Genomic DNA, 14814 nt, shown 5'->3' on the forward strand with positions numbered 1-14814 from the left:
ATCCAAAGGCAAAAGCAGATGTTTAATGTTCAGTTCATAGAGATATACAGATACAGTAAAAACAGAACACTTTCCCACAACCATCATTCTCATATGTTAACTTGAAGAAAGTCATCCGATTGTTTTAAAACGCATATATATATACAAAAGAGGAAAGCCACATGATCTGTGTACGCAGCTTTTCACCGATGTTTCCTTCTCTTGACATTTCAGCTCAGCCACTGTCACTGGAGACCCCCCCCTCCCCCCTCCATCACTACACATTTAATTTAAACAGGGCCCCATAGGGAAGGTTTTATAAGCAAAGAGGACAAACTAATCATGGGACCATAAAGACGGGAGTACAAATTAACATTTTTGATGTTGTGTGTGTGTGGGGTGTTGGAGAGCAGAGCAAGGGTGACTGAGTGTGTGAGGGGTAAAGTAGGCAAACAGTCCTTGACAAAGAGTGGGTGTACTGTACTGAGCTTGTTATGTCTGTATGTTTGATTTAGCCAGATGGCCATAAATTACTAAATTCAACTATTATTCCCAACCCCCATATTCTTTATATAAACATAGACAGAAAATGTACTTCAAATAGCCCACGTGTTAAGGCCATGTCACTTTAAATATAGCCCATCATTAGAACAAATATCACATCATTTTGGGCAAAAGAAAGGAATTTCATGACCACTTCGCACAGCAAAAGCCTGATCCTTCATCTTTGCACTTCTGTGAGAGCATAAGCCTAACACATGCAATCTGTACCACAGTCTTCATCATTTCATCTCGAACCGAGGTGTTGTCCTTTACATACTTTATTTCCCGTTGCTAATTTCCCAGCATCCTCTGTCCTTGTAGCGCTCTGTGCCTTGTCATCTTGTCCTTGCCCTTACTCAAACATGCTTCGAAAACGGATCCTCGTTCAAGGAGAAAGAAAAGCACTGCAAGATCTTAGGTGTCTCACGTAATCAAAGGAGCTGGAGTTGGAGCAAATCAGCAATTCATTATAAATATATGTCATCTTCTTAAATAAAAATAATATCTTCGTTTGGCCCATGTGTCCCTGGGTAGACTGCATCTTCCTCTGACCATCTCTCCATCTCTGGCAGTGTATTCAGGAAACCATGGACCTATCAGCAGCCCTTCAGTGTTGCAGCACTGGAAGAGAGCAGAGGAAAACAATGATCAAAATGACATCCGATTCCCCATTTCATTCATCACATACCCAAGGCAGTGCAATCACAGAGTTTGAATCGTTCAAGCCTTTAAAACACATACAACTCCTAGGATTGTTCATGAACAGTTCAATACTGCTAGTGAGGAGGCCGTGATATTCCTTCTGAAAACATTTTCAATATATCAGATATAAGCATCCTGTGCAAAAGAAGCAGTGTTGTGAGCTACGGTTAGTGCCCAAGTATTGAAATATCACTTTTGTTTAGCAAATGAACAAGACTGGCAAAGACAACACAATGCACGCCGGATGCCTGCCCATCAAAGCCTGTTTATGTCCACTAATCCAACAGAAGGATATGTGCTAGAAGCCTTGCAACAGTTCTATTTACTTAGCTATGTGGTCCAAGTAACTAAAAATATCGACAGAGCCTCTCCACTTACTCAACATCTGTTCCCCCACATAAAGCTGCTGTAGGAAGGAAGGGGATGGCTATTGACATTGATTTTTGTCGAAAGGTAGTGTCTGCTCAGACACTGGATCAGAAGCACAGTGGTAGTCCACCTTTGTGCCAATAAAACAAGGACGGTTTCATGGCACAGATGGTAAGGTTTCTGTGCTAATTCTGAGAAGATGGTATATAGCCCCTCAGGCCAAATATCACTGTAGTCACAAAGCGGTAATATAAATAAGATTCACTAGACTAAGGACTTCAACTAATATTAAAACCGTATTCTGGAGAAAATATTATAAATGTCTGGTGTGAAGTGGCATTAAATATTCTTTTCTATGTCCTCAGTTTTGTGTTTATCTAAAGTGCCCAAATTGAACAGCCATGATAGCAGATGCAAGCTCTCTGATAAAAAAAAAATGTGTTCTGTGGGTTGCCGTTTCATTTGGCATTAATTACGGATTCCATTGCAACAGCTTCACACAGACATGACCATGAATCTGTCAGTTACTTTTGCTACACATGTTTAAGTCTGTTTGCAGGTAAGAGAATCTGTCCAGTTTCTTTGACAGGATATGGGTAGTTTCAGACCCCCTTTCAATCAGTGGTGACAAAAATCATTGTAACAACTGTGTTTAACACAGATTATTATTCAACGTACTTTAATTAAGCCTTCTGCTTTTGGGGGTCTGGGAGGGTGGGGGCAGGGAAAGGTTAAAATAATGACAACTACGCTAAAATTCTTTTTGTTCACATTTTATTTATATAATCTTGAAACAGAAACATTTACACAATATTTTCAAATGTAACTTGTTCTCAAAGGATTTACAGCATTCTCTGACCTGCAAACAGATTTGTTTTTAAAAATAAAATAAAAATCGAAAATCAAAACAACAAACAAACCAACCACCAAAATAAATTAAAAAAAAATTTCTCTGGTTTTGACAAAAGGTCAAAGTCAGTTAGTGTGTTGTCAAATACCAATTGAGCTTACTCTGGTCTTAAGATCTCTACCTACTGAATGAGAGCAAAGGAGGGGAAAAAGAGACCAGGCTGGCCTACAGTACATCCCTTTTTCATAGTGGAAGGGTGTTAATAGAGAAGTTCGATGGGATGTGCTTGTCACAGAGTGAACCATCATGAAATAGGAACAGGTAGTACGTTCTCAAAAATCTCCCCCTTCAAACCACATGAACGCACAACCATTTTATTCTCAGTTCTGAGGCAGGCTCTCAGGCTGTCTCTTCCAAAGCCTCAGTTCCATTTGCGAGCACTGCATCTACGTACACATGAATTGCATATTTTCGCATTTATGTACATATTCAAGATTCACAGCCGGACAAGCCAAACTAGTCAAATGGCAGAAAATAAAGTTCAGGCACACCACAGAAAAAATTCAAAGACATTGCCCAGCAAAGGGTACAGCTGTATCATAACACTAAAATTTGAGACAACTCGCAAAAATAAGCTATTTGGGACAACTTAGTTTTTGACAAACCTCAAAAAGCCCCACACAGCTCAAAGCACAAAAGAAATGTTGTGACAGGTTTAGGTTGTCTGCATCTATGCACATATTTGTTGTGCTCTGCAGTAAGATACAAATGAAAGCGATCATCTCAAGTGTGCACACCTTCAATACAACACTACCCGTGCCATACACCAAACATGAGCTCCACTGTCCAGAACAGAATAAAAAGGTGGGACTGGATTTTTTTTTTTAATTAAATAAATGGGACACACACATGGGTAAATCAGACAAACAAGAGGTAAAAAGAGCTGGGGCTATAGATACTAAAGCCGTGTGGTCGGCTGCCAGGCTCTCTGCGGTCAACCGTGATCTCTTTTCCAGGCATACAGGGAGAACATGGGGGAAGGGGGAGGGGGAGACAAGAGCAGCATGGCACTCCTCTCACGGGCACTTAAGGTGAATTTGGCTTACGGGCAGCTCCTCAGAACACTGGTGCCGCCGCCTGGAGATCCACTGCTGGCCTTGTGCCACGGCAAGATCAAGAGCTTTCTCTGCTTCAGAGCCAGAACTCCACAACCGGCAGCTTTGGCCAGCCATAGGTTCAACGAAACAACGCAATCCAAAACACAGCTGCTTCCATAGACGTCTCACTGGTGTCATCACACTATCATCTATCATCTATCATCTAATACACAGGACACCTTGCGAGACGCTATGGAACAACTACCCATTCAAACGGATTAGAAGTGTCTTCCACAATACCGTTATTCGAATAACATTTCTGAGGACAATCGCTCTTACCATTTTAACACTTGAAAAAGGTGTTCTCAATCCATACTATTCACCAAGACATAAAGCTCCAAAATAATCATAACAATTTCCATGATTCTCATATAATACTTCATCTTGGGTATTCTTCACACAGAACCTACAGGCCATTAGCATCAATATCCATACCAGGGAAAAATAACAATCTTTTTTCCCTTTTACATGTAGCAACAGAGCAGGAACCTGCTCACTGTGCACACTATAGACACATTTCACTGTGGTGACATACACCTCATCAGTGCTTGTGCTCCCTGGAATTTGAACTCATGATTGGGGCTAGTGCCAGTAGGAGCGGGAGCATACGTGGCCTGCTTAACTCTCAAGGTACAGACAGCCCCTGGTCTTATACAGTAGGTAGAGGATAAAGATAACGTGGACTTACAATATAATCATTGGCGATGTAAAAAGGTACATCTTTTTGTTTCTGTGGATATAGTAACAGTCTAGGCCCTCGTGGTGGAGAATGGTAATTATATGGGAGAAATGTTTTTCTGTTTTTCCAGAGCATGGGTTATCTGACAAATTCATGGGTATGGGGGTGTCCACACTGAAGTGTGTCTGCACTACTACCTGTGGTATGAAAACCCTATTGCTTTGAATATGTTGAGCCCTCTCTACAACCTAAAATGTTTCATGCATTTCACAAATAAATGTATCATCTTAAAAGGTACAGACCTAACTTGCACACTCATTCCTAAATTATCAGATGGACATGGTTTATGTAATCAACATTAAAGACAGGCATGTTTGAGAATGCAATCACATGAGATCTAAAGATAAAACCTAGACAGAGGAGCTCAATGTTGAGATTAGCTGCTATGTTACCATCTGCAAAATGTTTACAAAATGTCTTTAAAACAACCAAAAAACCTATCCAATGTGAACATGTAGTGTTTAAAATCATGATGCAAAACAGCCTTCATTGAACACCCAAACCTCTTTTTCTGTTCTGATATGTCCTTTCTCTGTGGTGTTCCCCTTTCCACGTGCTAGGGAAAGTAAAAGTAGTCCTAACCTGACACTTTTCTTTATGTCAGAATGATGGCTGAAGACTAAGCTCACATGGGGGACAGGGGGACAAAAGTGGGTGCCTGCTTTGCCTACCTTTCACTTGCCCAGAGGCAAAGCGCCTCACGTCTCAAACTGTGTGAGGAGGGCGCGAACCTCAGGTGTGAGCTGCTTGGCAGCCTTAGCCGCCTCTGTGATGGCTTTACGGTACAAGCCCTTTCTCTTCTTGTCGAAGCGTGACTGGAAGTTTTCTAGAAAGGGCGCGAGCTGTGTAAGTGCCAGGTAGGAGGTGGTTGGCGAACCAAACCAGGCGACACGGGCCTCCTGCCTGACTAAGAGCCCGTTATCTTTGCGGCTCAGTTGGATTACTAAAATGCGGGCCGGCCACCAAGGGAAGCCATATATTTTGGCCCAAACAATGTCCCCTACGCAAATGGTCCTGCCATCCAAGGCAACGAACTTTGAGACATTTTTGGAAAAGACCTTTGCACCTTTGAGAGATTTACTGCGTTTTGTTTCGTCCGTCGCGTCGGACGAGGAAGCGGCGGCGGTAACAACTGCGGAGGATGTGCCAGGGGCGGGGGGCGAGGGCAAAGCGCCAGGAGGGGGAAAGTCAAAGGTTTCGGTCGAGCTACACTCAGAGTTCGTAGACTTTATTTCATCTGCGCTATCAACACTGCACATGGAGGTATTAGAGGAGTCAGGCTGGCTGGGGTTAAGGGACACGTAAACCACGAGGTTGCCGGCCTTGCTCCCGCGTGTCTCCCGCTTCTCCTCACGCTTCTCCTCCCGCTTCTCCTCCCGCTTCTCCTCCCGCTTCTCCTCCCGCTTCTCCTCCCGCTTCTCCTCCTGCTGCTTCTCCTCCTCCCGCCCCTCCTGTTCCTCGGGCCCCACCTTTGTGTCCCTGCACTCCATGGCCGTCTCAGGCTCCGGCTCTGGCAGAGGGAGGGGCTGGCATTGGGACTGGCCCAGCGGCCTGGGCTCAGGGTCGGTCGCTTTGGCGGGACCCAGGCTTTCAGCATCAGTGGCCGCCTCACCGGTGGAGCTGGAGGAGGAGGAGCAGGAGGAGCGCGTGGAGGGGCAGCGGGGCGGGCCGGGCTTGGGCAGCGACAAATGGCCACTTCCCGGCACTTTCTCAAGGCAAGGAGGCTTACAAGAAGAAGAGTCGTTCTCTTCGTTACGGTACCTTTGGGGCTTGATGCGCATCCTGGGTGGCAGGGGGTTGGAGATGCCAGGGCCACCCCCGCTGATCTGCTGCAGGCGTCGGGTGAAGTGAACCTTCTGGTGGGCCTCTTGCAGAGCGGCGGCCCTGGTCAAAGCCTTGGTGTTGCCACTGCTGCCGGACACCGTCTCCCGTTGCTGTCGCTGCGCCTTCACCATCTTGAGCACTTCCTGGTCCTTGGCGTGGTCAATGTTTTTGCTTTGCAGAACCTTCTTGGTGTTGAGCTGGACTCTCGAGCTATTACCTGCTGTGCTTGACACCCCCCTGTTCCCACCTGCCCCTCCCTTCACTGAGCCAAGAGAGGAGGATGTGGAGGAGATACGGATGCCTGGAGTCTGCCGTTTGGGTCCGTCAGAACTACGGACTTTCTCTTCAGGCCGGTGGTCATTCCGGGGCCGTTTGCCAGTGGCGGCAGCTGCTGCGGTGTTGTCGTTGCGCCGCCGTTTGGCATCATCGGTCCGGCAATCAGACGCCGGGCCTCGCCGCGTCTCCCGCTTGTCTCCCATTGCCACGGCACCCTTGCACTTGTCACACAGTACTTGTCGTGGGCGCAGCTTAATGGCGTTCATTATGGACGTGGGTTCCTCTCGGTATAGCCTGCGCTTCGGGCGCTTTATCTTTCGGGGCAGAGGCTGAGGTAATGACTGGTTGTACGTGTCCCTGATGAACAATGGCGGCGGGTAAGGAGCCCCATCTTGAAACAAGGGAGGTGGTTTTGAGGTCCATGGGTTTGGCCGGGGTTCAGGGGTGGGTTCAGGAACATTGCAACCCTCCGCTGGGTCTTTCCGGGGGGCATCAGTGGCATCTTGACTACCTCCTTTCTCGATTTCTGGTTGAGAAGATACTGCTTTTAGTTGCATAGATTCTGGCTTATCCTTATATTCTCTCTTCGGATGTACTGTAATTGGAATTCCATAGGGTCCAAACCTAGGGTGAGATAAAAAAAAAAGAGAAGTATTACATCCATACCATCTTCAAATATACAGATTCCATCTGGAAAAAAACTAAACGGGGTCATTTTCAAACCTGTAAGATCAACTATTAAAAGCAGAAAATAATCCTCATACATGAACATCTCCAAACCGTAGTACATAAAAAAGGAAGTGTAAATAAAACTACCATGAAACTAGGCAGCCAGAGACAGGTGTAACGATTATGAAAGGAACCCCCTTGTAAATCTATGTTAAATAATTAATTCACCAGATATTAACCTACGATAAATGCGCACTGCACTCTGTTTGGGTGACATACAGAGGACAAATGAGTATTTTACCATAGACCTCAGGCCTGCTCATGTAATTTGTTATAACAAAATATGGTTGAATCGCCCAGGGCATCTCATACACTGGGTCTCTCAGGAACTTCTTAAGTACAAAAAAAAAAAAAAAAGATTCACTTGAGTGCTTTTGGATTCCTTTCTTTTCCGGATCAGCATCTATTGCTGGGGCCTGTAATAGACTCTTTTCACCAAGATACCAGCCAACAGTAAATTATACATCACAGGTCTAGGCATCACAGGCAGGGAGTGCAACTAAACCTGCAGAGCCAAAGGAGAGTGGTTTGATGCAGGCTTGCTGGACTGAGTGAGGGGAGGGGATGGGAGGAAAACTCTGTTTCCACAGTGGTCTAGACCAAGTCACCATGTCACTCTCAAACTAAGAGAAAAGAGAAGTCCCAGACACTATTTCACAGAAAATCCCCTAAATGTTGTGATGTTGCAATGGAGAACTAAGGGTAACCCAATTACACATGAAATATCCTCTAAGTATGTACATATTCTCAGTTCTTTGAGGTACACTGCTCATTGAACTGTTATATTCACCTGTAAACCGTTTTTACCTTTGCTAATATTTCTGGAAAACAAATTGCTAATATTTCTTGCCACTATACTGATGTTTTCAGAAACCCCAAACTTCCTGTCAAAAACAGTGTCCTGTCAGTAAGTAACAGCCCCTCACCATTTCATGAAGCCTTTTCCACATAGCATTGCTTCAAAATGAATGCGTAATATCATCAATCGCATTCAACACATAGAGGTGGGCTTAAGGACCTTATGTCTGAAACTGACTCATATTCACAATTTACTGGTATTAACTACTGGTATAAAGAAATAGCTAAATAACCATAAAAATAACCATTAATACAGAAAAGCTCAGTTGAGACTTTTGTTACAGGGGTTGACTTATTATTTACCCATCGCTTGCAAGTTGCTACATATTTTCAATGTCAGTATGACCTAAAATAAGCGTTACCTGTCACTACTGTTACCTGAAGCACAGCACTGCTCTCAACTGAAGCTGAGGCTCAGAAAGTGATGCATTTCCCATTAGGTAATGGGTCTTCCTCTTGTTAGCCTTCACCTGCACTGACATCAAAAGTCTGGATCTTCCCATTTACATAAATCTAACTCCAATCTAACAACAGTACACACTAGCTGACATGAAAATCTGCAGTTTTCCCTGAACCAAAGTATAACACCATTATTGATGGGGTACCAATAGTAACAACAATAACAGAATATGTGTACTTGCTGGTAAAACACATTAATACAGCTGGGTTAGGTAACACAGCAAAACCACATTCATGCACCCAGCTAGAGCTTTTAAGTGTCTGTGACAAATTATAAATGGCAGAATTCACACTAGAAAGCTATTTAATTTTGTCCAAAAAAGGCTTATAGGTATATAATAACAGTTTAACCAATGGTAACTAGATCAATTTCACTATATTCCTGAGTATTCTTGCATATTCATTCTTTGATTTCAGATGTAGATAGATTTGTTTACACTTCAGGTCCCTAAAATGTAAACAAATAAAGGCCAAAAACGCAGTATGGACAGGAATACCATGAAAACACTAAATGTAATCCTATGTACACATATATGAATCATTTAAAAAGCATTGTCTGATAGCATTCATTGTGACTCAGTGCTTGATTAACATTTCTGCTTCGAGCACACTCCAACGCTCAGAGACAATGCTATTTTGTCGAACTGTTATTTAAGGGGATGATGGTATTATGATTAAGACATAATGACTGATAATGGGACAAATGTACCAAGGCATTCAACAACTCCGCAAATCCTACTCATAATCAACACAACCGGTACATTACAGCGTTATTTACCTCTTAGAGAGGTCCATGAGCACTCCAGAAAATATTTTTTCGCCTAAACGAAATGACACGACCAATGCGTCATCGATGATGTGATCCAAAGATACTCGAACCTCAGAGCCAGGTATTAGGTGCTCGACTGTTTCGAGCGGTGACCCTGTTGTTTCTGATATGGGTAAGGATGATTTGGGCTCAGCCTTTATCTCGCAAGGATCCGTCTCGAACCTCCGTTGGGACGAGCATGAGTCCACTGGTACTGGAGATGACAGGACCGTATCCCCAACAAGGGGAAGTTGGGGTGAGTGCTCTGCAGTAACGGCTGAAAAGTCACCTGTGAAGCCTTCGTCCACGGATGGTCCGAGATTCGAATTACTCTCTGAAATTGACAAAGACTGTGGATGGTCGGTATGTTGCGGGCATTCGTGAAGAGCATCTTCCGGGGGCATGGATTCTGAACCAGGAGCATCACATGCGGATTCGGGAACTGGGTCTGTTTCACAAGAGGGCTTTATCAGTTCTCTGAAATGATCGATGGATTCTAGGTTCAATCCCACGATTGCTGGTTCGGCCGGTTCAGCCAGTGATAACCCAGTTTCTGTTACAGAGGGATGAGCAGGGAGAGAATGCAAAAAGACCACTGATGGCTGAGAGACGGAGATGGAGCTAGGCAAAAGGCAGGCGTGAGAGTCGTGAGGACTGACCTCGTTTGCAGCCTCCAAATTAGGGGAACACTGTTCTTTCCACCCCTCCGTCATTAAATTGTCTTTCAGTTTGTAGTCCTTAAAATCATCATCCGCGGTATTGTGCCCTTCGCTACTGAGACGACCAGTTTTGTCGTCCTCATCATCTCCATGAGCAAAGAGGGTTTTTCCCGCGGCTTCTATGTCCGGCCTTCTCACTATCTCCATTTGGAGCTGACTGCATTCCTGAACTGCATCCACATCTCTGTGTTGCTGACAAAGGTCCATTATCGGCGTAGAGCCCTGAGTTACGTCTGCACTCAGTTTTACCTCATGATCAGCTGATTCCGATTCGAACTCGACCTCTTCCCCTGCTGTTGTTGATGCCGCAGCAGCTCCTGGCTCTGCAGCCACGGCCGCCATTTTTTCTTTCCGATTTGCAACCAGTCCTTGGCCCTCTCCCTTGATAAGATGTGAGCCCGCCCACTAAAAACCAATGACACTTGGGATTGGTTAGTAAAGTACAAAGCTATAACTGTAGTGTTCGTTAAAGCGTCAATCAAGAGAAATCCCTGGAAACTTGACTGTAATTGGCTTCTTTTTTGTCAATACACTTGGTCTTTGTGAGACTAAACGTTAGTGCCACAAGGGGCAGTAATATTACCTTTATTTTCATTTAGCAACTAGGCCCATCCACTGTCGTCCACAAACCATATGAATCCGAGTTTGTGCTGTAGGTCAGTGTTTATTAGTCTGTATCCTTCTATGTGTCAATATACACAGTCAAAATAAAGAAAATGTCAACATATGTAACAACTTTGTAACCAAAAAGTCCCAAAAGTACAGATGTTAATTATGAATTTATAGTAATTAAGGACATGAGATTTAAAGCCTAACAAGTAGGCCTTTAAACTCTCATGATATACAGTTCTTTGGCAGTTTTATAACTGCCTGCCTAGGTTTAGCCAGAATATAGTATAGCCTTCTAAGAATTTTCCTAAAGAAGAAGTAGGCTAACCTCTAACTGTAACCTGCTGTAATTTTTCCATAAATGTTTTACATATTTGTAAACAGTGACAGCATTTGTATCTCCTATTGTAATGCCACTGGTGTTGTCACCTGAGGAAATGATGGCAGCAACAACCACAAGATGACAGTAAATGTACATGGCCAGGTCTAGTGACCTTTAGCAAGGTCTGGTGACCTACAGACATACTTTAGAGATTCTCTTTTATCGTCAGGGGCTACTACAGCATTGTTAACTTGTGCAGTAACTAGTGCAGTTGACTTGCACTTATACTAGTACTTAACTTGCACTTACAGCAGTTACATTCCTGCACTTTTTTTTCTATTTCTTATGTAAAATAGTATTTATTGTTACACTAGGTCTCTATTGCTCGTAGCTTGATTGTTCTCTCCCTTGTATGTCGCTTTGGATAAAAGTGACTGCTAAATGACTAAATGTAAATGTTAAGTTCTTGATAATGATTAGTCAAGCTGTACTGCATTTTGATAATGTTTCTATTAAACCAGAGGTAATACCCAGGTAAACATTTTACCACATTACAGCTTACAGAGAGTTGGAGAGTTGGAATTTTGCCCACATTATAGCATGGCTTTTACGACAGTTTAAGGCTGCAAAGAGGAGTTGCTAAAAATCGTATGCTTATCCTACTGGGGCCTATACCTTTCCAACACTAAGTAATATCTATGCCAGTTTTGTAATCACCCAAATTAAATTTTGCTCGGAGTGATAATCTTAGCCTTGTAAAAGTTGATGTTTTACCAAAGTTTACAACAGTAATCAAAGCTTCCCAAGGCGGGAATTTTGGAAATGAAGGACACAGAAGTTTATAGGGCACTTAAAAAAAGGTAAAACTGTAGTCAAAAGGTCACTACGTATTCTAGGTGTGCTTCCTTTCTCATGTTCTGGGGTTGGTTGACCTGTCGGACCCTTTTCATAAGTTGCTTAAAAGTGACAAGATAGATGTGTAGATACAAACTATACATATTCAGAAAAGTGTGATTAACGTTTTTAAGTGTCATTTTCTATGACAAGTAAAAACACTGGGCTAGAGAAACATTTAAAGAGCCATTATTACAATCTGTCGTTGCTGTATAGAGAACCATATTTTTATTAAAGGCTTCTGACGTTGAATGCAGATTGTCTTTGGTCATTTATCCTGATTTAACAAAGGCAGTTCTTATCAGACCAGAGCCTGGGTAATAACACTAATAACAATCCTAGACATGTTTGGATAAAATAACACCATCATTTGCCCATGACACCATCATTTGCCCAAAATCAAGTTACCCACTGAACAGTTGACAGTTCAGAACTGAAAAAGCCCACGTATTGGGCTATTATACTTTTGGTACAAGCTATGGGCAAAACCTGACATCAACCATGTGCTACTAGATGTAATCATACCTTAAATCATTCTAGGGCTATTCACTATGAATGCCTATTCACAACTAAGCCATGACAAGGTAGGCCTCACTCACATTTACTTGTGTGACTTAGAGTGAAAGTCAAGTTTAATTAAGTTAGAGGTTTTCTGGCCTACACTGTATTCATTGCAAGACTACACTTCCCTTTACCCTACTATCAGCCATTCTATGCAGTCTGAGCCTTCCTGAACGTCTGCCAGACCTAGCAGTAAAGTATAACAATAGCGTTTAGTTTAAAAAAAAAATTAACTGAATAAACAATAAACAGACAAAATATGCAATGACGTGGGAAAGCACATGAAAGAATATAGATGTTGTATTGCCTTGTCTTTGGTCTGTAAAGCTGTTGCAGTATGTAGTTTGTAGCAATATGATTCAACCTCCTTTAGACAATTATGCTTTGGCCTTTTTTAGGTTTGATAATAGTCGCCTTGTCTAACATAGGTCTGTTTCTCCTAACATACATAATTTAATTGTTTTGTTTCTGTTTTCTATTTGATTTGATATTTTATTGTGATTTAATTGTACAGCACTTTGGTCAACGTGAGTTGTTTTTAAATGTGCTTTATAAATACATTTGACTTGACTTGACATACATACTGACTAATTCTGAGTAATGCCTATTTTTTTTATAAACTCATTGAAATAAAGATGATAATAATGAATTCAGATGCAGCTGCAAGGCAGTTAATTGCCTCTGGGTTAAGTTACACAGTGCACCTTCTAGAAAGATGTGTCATAAACTAAGACTGAGGCAAGATCTAAAGAAATCAACAGTCCTCCTTTCACATGCTCATCTAAGTCTTCCTGATCACTGGGGGTGATCAACCCCATGGTCACACACTCCTTGATGACTTGAGGCTTTTTTTTAAGAGTATTGTACTGTCACCCATAAACATTTATGGCACTTTTGGCGATGGTGACATAAGCATCGTACTATTGAAAAGTGGGCTGAGTTTGAGGAAAGAATCCCCTATTTAAGCCAAGTGAGTCTCTACCTCTTTACCTCTCTCACTCATCTCACCCATCGCTCTTTCTCACACACTTGTGACCCACCTACGCCAGATCTACAATGGCCTTTTCCGGCAAGTACGAGACTGAGTCCCAGGAGGGGTACGATGCCTTCTGCAAGATCATGGGTAAGACAACTTTTGCAATCTCTTACAAATCTTGTAACTTTCTGTATTAACAGATTATTATCAGATTTTCTGTTTGTTACATACTGTTATTTTGCCCGAATTGCTGTGGACTGTTGTTGAATTTGTCCTATTACACATGTGTACCACCAACATGGGATGTGTTCACCAACATGGGTTTTGTCTGTTTCTTCATATTTGTAAGAAGAAGATTTGGTTGAAATTTTCATTTGAAAAAATTGAAACCACTGAGCAACAGTTTGTAGCACACCGAGATTCAAATTAGCTGCAGCATCTGGATTACACCTACAATATGCTATAAATGTGTTGGAATCCACTGCCTGTTCTGAGTTGTGTAAAACACTGTTGCTGTCGGTAAATACCCAACATTGTCTAGCTTATGCTTATGATTTAATGCTCTATACCTTTCCAGGTATTCCTGATGACGTCATTGAGAAAGGTCGTGATTACAAACTGGTGACTGAAGTGGTCCAGAATGGTGATGAGTTCACCTGGACCCAGCACTATCCTGCAAACCACTCGGTCTCCAACAAATTTGTCGTCGGCAAGGAGAGTGACATGGAGACTATTGGTGGAAAGAAGTTCAAGGTAAAAGAATCTTCTGGCAGCTTGTACTCTCTGACCATCTCCTGTTTAAGTGTCTCCTTCTCGCTCTTTCTCTCTCTCTCTCGCTCTCGCTCTCCCTCTCCCTTTCTCTCTCGCTCTCTCTCACCCCCACCCCTTTCTCTAACTCAGACATTACAGTGAAGGGTGCCAGTACTAAATCCACCTTCTTTGGTTATGATGCAAGAGATTCACAATGGAAGAATTGTGGATCATGTTTTTCTCTGTTCTGTTCAGGCCACGGTTTCCATGGATGGGGGCAAACTTAGTGTACAGTTTCCCAATTACCATCACACATCTGAGATCAGTGGTGGAAAACTAATTGAGGTGAGATTTGCAATGTCAATCTTCTCTGAAGAAAAGATGATACATAATGACTGTGAAATATATATGATTATTATTAATATTTTATTTATTTTTCTCTATGTAGATCTCAACCACAGGCTCTATCGTCCTCAAGAGAATCAGCAAGAAGATTTAATTCATGTTACAGTATCACTGTTATCCTGTGTACCACTGGTAACCTCAAACTTGTACTATGAATTAAAATGCAAAATAACTTCATTCAGTTATGCGTACTTTGAATTTTTCATGAGTGAGTGTGTTGCAGGAAGACAACACTTAAAACCCCTTTATAAAAAACAGATAAACCAAATGGGAAATATACCTGTT

At 42.5% G+C, this 14814-nt stretch overlaps 2 protein-coding genes across 3 annotated transcripts; one reads left to right on the forward strand and one right to left on the reverse strand.

Moving 5' to 3' along the window:
• Positions 1-3: 3 nt before the first annotated feature.
• On the reverse strand, positions 4-10420 carry pwwp2a (PWWP domain containing 2A). Of its 2 annotated transcripts, XM_012835716.3 has the most exons (3): positions 9264-10420; positions 5011-7063; positions 4-1143 (listed from the first exon to the last, which is right to left on the reverse strand). In XM_012835716.3, exons 1-2 carry the CDS (start codon positions 10352-10354, stop codon positions 5038-5040), a joined length of 3117 nt encoding a protein of 1038 aa, XP_012691170.2. In that variant the 5' UTR covers positions 10355-10420; the 3' UTR covers positions 4-1143; positions 5011-5037. The 2 variants fall into 2 exon arrangements, with proteins under 2 accessions (XP_012691170.2, XP_042564374.1); XM_042708440.1 differs by lacking the exon at positions 4-1143 and having other exon boundaries at positions 2351-7063.
• A 2949-nt stretch (positions 10421-13369) lies between these two features.
• On the forward strand, positions 13370-14706 carry fabp6 (fatty acid binding protein 6, ileal (gastrotropin)). Its single transcript, XM_031572802.2, has 4 exons — positions 13370-13521; positions 13952-14127; positions 14380-14469; positions 14573-14706. Exons 1-4 carry the CDS (start codon positions 13455-13457, stop codon positions 14621-14623), a joined length of 384 nt encoding a protein of 127 aa, XP_031428662.1. The 5' UTR covers positions 13370-13454; the 3' UTR covers positions 14624-14706.
• The last annotated feature ends 108 nt before the right edge of the window (positions 14707-14814 follow it).

Source organism: Clupea harengus, chromosome 8 (genome assembly GCF_900700415.2).
Source record: "Clupea harengus chromosome 8, Ch_v2.0.2, whole genome shotgun sequence".
NCBI classification, from domain to species: domain Eukaryota; kingdom Metazoa; phylum Chordata; class Actinopteri; order Clupeiformes; family Clupeidae; genus Clupea; species Clupea harengus.

Coding starts and splice junctions, on each gene's coding strand:
- fabp6 (XM_031572802.2), top strand. CDS start 13,455: ATGGCCTTTTCCGGCAAGTACGAGACTGAGTCCCAGGAGGGGTACGAT. Junction 14,128..14,379: donor TTGGTGGAAAGAAGTTCAAG/GTAAAAGAATCT, acceptor TGTTCTGTTCAG/GCCACGGTTTCCATGGATGG. Junction 14,470..14,572: donor GTGGTGGAAAACTAATTGAG/GTGAGATTTGCA, acceptor TTCTCTATGTAG/ATCTCAACCACAGGCTCTAT.
- pwwp2a (XM_012835716.3), bottom strand. CDS start 10,354: ATGGCGGCCGTGGCTGCAGAGCCAGGAGCTGCTGCGGCATCAACAACA. Junction 7,064..9,263: donor CTCATGGACCTCTCTAAGAG/GTAAATAACGCT, acceptor ATCTCACCCTAG/GTTTGGACCCTATGGAATTC.